The sequence below is a fragment of the Trachurus trachurus genome (assembly GCF_905171665.1).
Source record: "Trachurus trachurus genome assembly, chromosome: 19".
In the NCBI taxonomy this organism is placed as follows: domain Eukaryota; kingdom Metazoa; phylum Chordata; class Actinopteri; order Carangiformes; family Carangidae; genus Trachurus; species Trachurus trachurus.
Window position 1 is genome coordinate 8,034,488 of NC_139913.1, and position 6,000 is coordinate 8,040,487.

At 39.2% G+C, this 6,000-nt stretch overlaps 1 protein-coding gene across 1 annotated transcript; it reads left to right on the forward strand.

Moving 5' to 3' along the window:
- Positions 1-919: 919 nt before the first annotated feature.
- Positions 920-4,478, forward strand: rgrb (retinal G protein coupled receptor b). Its single transcript, XM_083994761.1, has 7 exons — positions 920-1,331; positions 1,559-1,715; positions 2,571-2,692; positions 2,768-2,921; positions 3,028-3,145; positions 3,851-3,964; positions 4,102-4,478. Exons 1-7 carry the CDS (start codon positions 1,256-1,258, stop codon positions 4,240-4,242), a joined length of 882 nt encoding a protein of 293 aa, XP_083850887.1. The 5' UTR covers positions 920-1,255; the 3' UTR covers positions 4,243-4,478.
- Positions 4,479-6,000: the final 1,522 nt, after the last annotated feature.

Sequence of the window (6,000 nt, forward strand, 5' to 3'; positions counted from 1 at the left end):
AGAGCCAAAGGTCACTTTACCAGTGTCCTCGTTTCTAAGGTTTATTTTGGTCAGCAGTTCAAGACGGACAAATTAGTCAAATGAATGAAGTCCGGATGCTTTCAAGGGCTTTGATGTGACCTTTTACACTTGTTTGCAGTTTGCAGTCTTGACTGTGCAACTCAGATGCCCAGTGAAATAAAAGTCGAAGGTTAGCAGGGTTTAAAGCACACAGAGTAAAATATATTGGGTCAAACGTAGACGGGCCAAAGTATAAAAGATGTTAAATGTCCAAGCTTTAAAAGAAGCTACAGAGTCGCTGTGGCGTGTGAAGGTGTAGCTGCCTCTATGGTTCGTGTCTATTCTTGATGTTATGTGAGCAAAATATAAAACTCAAAATAGTGAATTAAAGGACTGACCCTATTTCACAAAACACGAGCTTTACATTTTCTACATTTTTTAAATTGGGGAAATGAAAAATGCAAATGCAATGAAATTTAGATCTACTGAACAGACCAGAAATAGACTTTCTAAATGTGGATTGTTTTATGACATTATGGACTATCATAGAGTAACCTTTCAGCCAACATTTTTTATTGTATTATTGTTCTTTACAGCAAGCATTTGTGTGTGTAGGGGAATGGTGGTGGTGGTTATAATTTTTCACAAGGTTATAAGCAGAATGTGTCAATGTATGTGACTTTTCATTTTTGTACCAGCAAAAAATTCAATTAACATATTGTATGAAAAAAGTGTAATTCAACAATGTAATTTAGAGCAAAACAAATGTTTTTTACCCTCAATGCATCATGATGTAGTCACTAGTGACTGAGGAGCAGATCAACCAGCTGCCTTTAAGAGTTCTCATCACCACATCCAAGCCCACCCATAACCTAAAGACAACATTTCCCATGATCCCATTCTCTTTTCTTATCAGCCACAGCTGCAGAGGACGAATATTGATCTTTGCACCGATTGATACCTGCAATAGACATTTCAAATGTACATAAATATACCATAGGCTATTCGTTCGGACTTTCAGATCCGAGAGTTACGCAGCGAAGACCCAAACTTTTGCACGCAGCCGGTCTGAGGAGGTCTGCTTGTTAGGACATTCTTCGGGGGATTGCAAGAGGGGCTCAGATTAGTCTCTTTATGCGTTTTCACGTGAAAGAGCCTTTATAAAGGCGTCACTTCGCTGGGGGGACGGTGGTGAGAGTCACAACAGGAAAAGGACTTGGTTTTCAGTGCAAATTTTTATTTTGTGCTTTTCAACATGGCAGCGTATACGTTACCGGAGGGATTCACGGAGTTTGATATGTTTACATTCGGCACAGCGCTTCTAGTTGGGGGTAAGTGGCGCGTGCACACAGGAAGACATGCCTACGCAGGAATTAAAGGGACAGTACACCCTGAAACGATTCTTAGAATGATGTAAAGTCAAGTTATAGGTATTTAAATTCGGGCAATTTCAATGCCTGCAAAGTGTTGGGTAAAACTAGACTGTAACATGAGTTGGATTAAACTCAAAATACTACTGAATATTAATTGGACATCTCCATTTCCTTGTCACTTTCAGGCCTGCTTGGATTCTTTCTCAATGCCATCAGCATCATTTCTTTCCTCACAGTGAAGGAGATGAGGTCTCCCAGTAACTTCTTTGTGTTCAATCTCGCTGTGGCCGACCTCTGTCTGAATATTAACGGACTCACAGCTGCCTATGCCAGCTACCTCAGGTATCAGGACAAGATTTATTCTCAAACATGTTGTGTTATCAGTGGGGTGCTTTATCTCGTCAAACCCCACAATAACTAAAAAGGGCTTAGTATTTGATATTAGCCATTGGGTGTCACAAGCTAAATAAGCCTCTGGGTTTCATAATCTAATCCACAATCCACTTTATTCAGTGTTTTAAATTCATTCACATTTTGCAACCCACCTGTTTTTTGTTGGAAGAAAAATAAAACAGCATTCTGTTTTATATTTGATTCCTGTTTAAACCTCTCATCATCAGCAGGGCTCAGTTAAACAAGTAACAGGCCCCACATTGACCCCCTAATCCCCATTTTATATTGTAGGCTATATATATATTATGTGCAAAAGTATTTAGTAAAATGCACCACATAAGCACGGTAAAACCAGATGAGACTTGGATTTAATGTAGAATTCACTGTATTATGTGATTTAGTGATGCATAACGGCATCCAGTCAGCACAGACTAAATTTCCATATTATGAGTCTTGAGCCGTCGGGGGAGTTGGTTATTTTGATAATCCATCCTTGGGAATTGATAAATCCCTCTCAAATGTTTTCAAGATAAATCTGATGGGTTACAAAATAATAAAAATGAATTTTCTGACTTTTTTTTTTTGGTGATGTATTTGAGGGGCTTAACCTCTCAGGACTTGAACAGTCTGACAGTCAAACATCACTCTTTGATTTTTTACTGCAAAAATGCTCAGAGGTTGCCTATGATGAAGGCTAGGGGCTGCATAGGACTACTCTTCATATACACCATGCTATGGTTATATAATAACACAGTTTAATAGCAGAATATAGAATATGGATAACGTTTCGTTGTTGTTTTCTAGATCTTGGCCATTTGGTCAAGAAGGTTGTGGCCTCCACGGTTTTCAGGGGATGATAGCAGTCCTGGCCTCCATCAGTTTCATGGCTACCATCGCTTGGGACAGATATCACCAGTACTGCACCAGTGAGTACAAGATATGTCACCAGCACTACACATTCAATTCACTGTGAAGAGGAGTCAAAATATGTCTCTCTGTAGGACAGAAGCTCTTCTGGAGCACAACTCTGACAATGAGCGGCATCATCTGGATTCTGTCCATCTTCTGGGCTGCTGTTCCTCTGATGGGATGGGGCGTCTATGACTTTGAGCCCATGAGGACTTGCTGCACACTGGACTACACCAGAGGAGACAGGTGGAGTTATAGAAATGAAGAAATGAGGCTGTTTGCATCTGTTCTATAATTAAATGTCAAATATTGACCATAGGCTGTGTTATTTTCCTATTTATCTTTTGAACAGGGATTATGTTACCTACATGCTGACTCTGGTGGTGCTCTACCTGACGTTCCCAGCTCTTACCATGATGTCATGCTACAATGCCATCCACAAGCACTTCAAGAAGATCCATCATCACAGGGTAAAATATGTTATTGTATTCTCACAATGCGTTTGAAGGGAACAACTGTTATGTTAGATGACAGAAAATACAATTTTTTTTGTTCCAGCTATGCCTAGAAACCAGTTTGTTTTGATTGTTATATTATGACACAGTCAGATTTAACTGACCTAATGAACAGGAAATTAGAAGCTACATTCTGTAGGAAATAACCTCAGCTAATGATGCCTCTTCTTGCAAGTTAGCTTAAAGCAATCATCCCTTCAGTTCTGTGGCTAATAAACACAGACTTCTGTCAAACTCCTGCTAATTTTTATTTATTTATCTTTATTTTATTAAACCTTTATTTAACCAGGCGAGCAAATTAAGTAATTACACAAGTAGAAAATGTAATGGATGTATGTTTGAATTTTGAACACAGCCACTTAACCAACTTCTCCCCGCTTTATGTTAAGCTAAACTAATCTCCTTCCCTGGCTCCGGCTTCATACTGTATTTAGCACACAATTGTGAGAATGGTATAAATCTTCCCTTCACACTTAATAAAGTGAATAATGCTTTTCCAAAACATGATATTGACCACATAACTTGCATATTATAGCTTATGTATTACACACTACACATTTTAGCCTAAGCCTTCATTGTTTTTATCACCTGCAAGTTGTAAATCCATCAAATTCAGTATGTGATATACACAAATATACTAATGACAACTTTGTTTTCTAGTTTAACACCAGTGTGCCTTTGAGGGTCATGCTGATGTGCTGGGGCCCCTACGTCCTCATGTGTATCTACGCTTGCTTTGACAATGTGAAGCTTGTGTCTCCAAAGCTGCGAATGGTGAGTACACTGTATCAGAAATAATTTTATCAAGAACAATGTTTTTAAAATGATCTCAAAATGATGGCTGACCCAGCAGAACAATGCTTTATATCAAGTACTTTGGAAATAATGGCTGTGCTTGGTTCTTCTCTCAGGTGCTTCCGGTTGTTGCAAAGACAAATCCCATCTTCAACGCTCTCCTCTACTCGTTTGGAAACGAGTTCTACCGAGGCGGCGTGTGGCACTTCCTCACGGGACAAAAGATTGTCGAGCCAGTTATCAAGAAGTCAAAATAAAAGGAAAGTCAGTGTCCTCCGAGCCCATCATCCACTCTTATGATAGTGTCCTCACACTGTTGCTATGGTTTTGCAAAGTAAACATCACTGAGCCATTTAGTTGCCTGTACAGTTGTAATATTTTCACATGTGGAGAGTAGATGAAACTCAGGACAGTCTCTACACTTGGAGCCACCACCATAGCCTTATTCTGGATTTACAGTTCATGTTGCAGGTAATTTATCCATTTACAAATGATTGCATTCTTACAACAACAACTTGTCTCGCACTGCTTCTCCGCCACTCACAATAAAAAGAATGTGTTGCTGCTCTTCTATTGTGTGCTCCATTGATTTCCAAACCGTTTTCAACTTGGAACAACTAAACCACCTTGAGTAAGAAGCCTAATTTTGTACAGTTGGCCAGGATCCTCAAACGGCCTTTCATGACACAACTAGCCCAAGCATTCACTAAGAGGATTAATGCATTGTGTTTTTGTTACGAAGACTATTTAAGGTTATGTAAGTTCCGTATATAGCGAGGAGGCATTCACTGTGTTAAGACTCCATTATGCAGTTATCCTATGGTTAACACTTGAGACATAGCGATCTTAATCACACTTCAAGGTAGTTCCCATCATGTAAATTGACAAACTGGTTAAGTGTGAGAGATTTGAACCCGTATTCCTCTTCATATTCTCTTATTAAACAGTTTTTCATCTGAGATGTTCAAAAACAAATGCAGAGCTCATTGTAATCAGATAAAGAGCAGATCCTGACCTCTTATCTCCGTGCACATGACTAAAGAAGCCAATGTACAATACTGATATTAAACCTCTTGACATCTTGATGAAGATATTAGGAGAAGAGATACTGTAGGTAGGTTTGCAGGTCAATCAATCCCTGTTGACACTGACGAATCCAAGCAACCACATTACTTTGTTTGTTTTATCAATTCCCTTGCTTTCCCCTGTGTTTTCTACACATGAGTCACATTTATGTGAAGTGTTACAGTGTCAGCAAGGCAGCAGAGTAGAACCGCTCTGATCTCTGAGCTGCTAAATACATGCACTCCAGAAATAAGCCGCAGTGAGACAGAGTCTCTGTCACACTAACCTCAGAGGTGACTGACGTTCTCGCCAAGCAGTCGTCAACAACCTGATCCTCTCACCGTCAATGGCCGCAGGAATTAACAGAGGAGGAGTCGGCCCTAATGAGCAACAATCACGCAGAGTCTTGAAATAGTCTTGTTCACTATACTTAAATTAGATAAATAACACATTGTATTTAAGTCTTCATTTGCAGCATTAGCAGTCTTTAGGTGCTGTGACACTTTTTTTAATTGAAGGCAGCACATCACAGATTATCAGTGCACAGATTAAAAACAGGGGCTAACACTCCTCGAGGATGGAGCAGCAACATCTTCATGGTAGGAAATTAGGAATATTTTTGTAAGTAACAAAGATGGAGACGGAATAAAATCAATGTGAATACATTGACAACACAATTAGTCAAAATGGTTGATTTTAATTAACTCCTTTAAATGTAAAGCTAGTTTATTAATCTCTGTGCCTTAACACAGCCTCACAGCACAGTTTTCTGCAGGAACTTTTTTGTCTTCCTGTCTTCACATGGTCAATAAAGAATATTTTAAACACTTTTTTTCTAGTCTGACATTTTCTTCAGGTATAAAATAAGATGAAAATAACAGTATAGGTATAAGCCAAGTGGTGATCTAAGGAATTAGGGTTGGATGTCCCTCCGGCACATGGAGAAGCTC

Bases quoted from the DNA above. Each gene is read 5' to 3' on its own strand.
- rgrb (XM_083994761.1), top strand. From the start codon at position 1,256: ATGGCAGCGTATACGTTACCGGAGGGATTCACGGAGTTTGATATGTTT. The intron at 1,716-2,570 runs GTATCAGGACAA...GTTGTTTTCTAG, and splicing joins GCCTATGCCAGCTACCTCAG to ATCTTGGCCATTTGGTCAAG. The intron at 2,922-3,027 runs GTGGAGTTATAG...TCTTTTGAACAG, and splicing joins GACTACACCAGAGGAGACAG to GGATTATGTTACCTACATGC.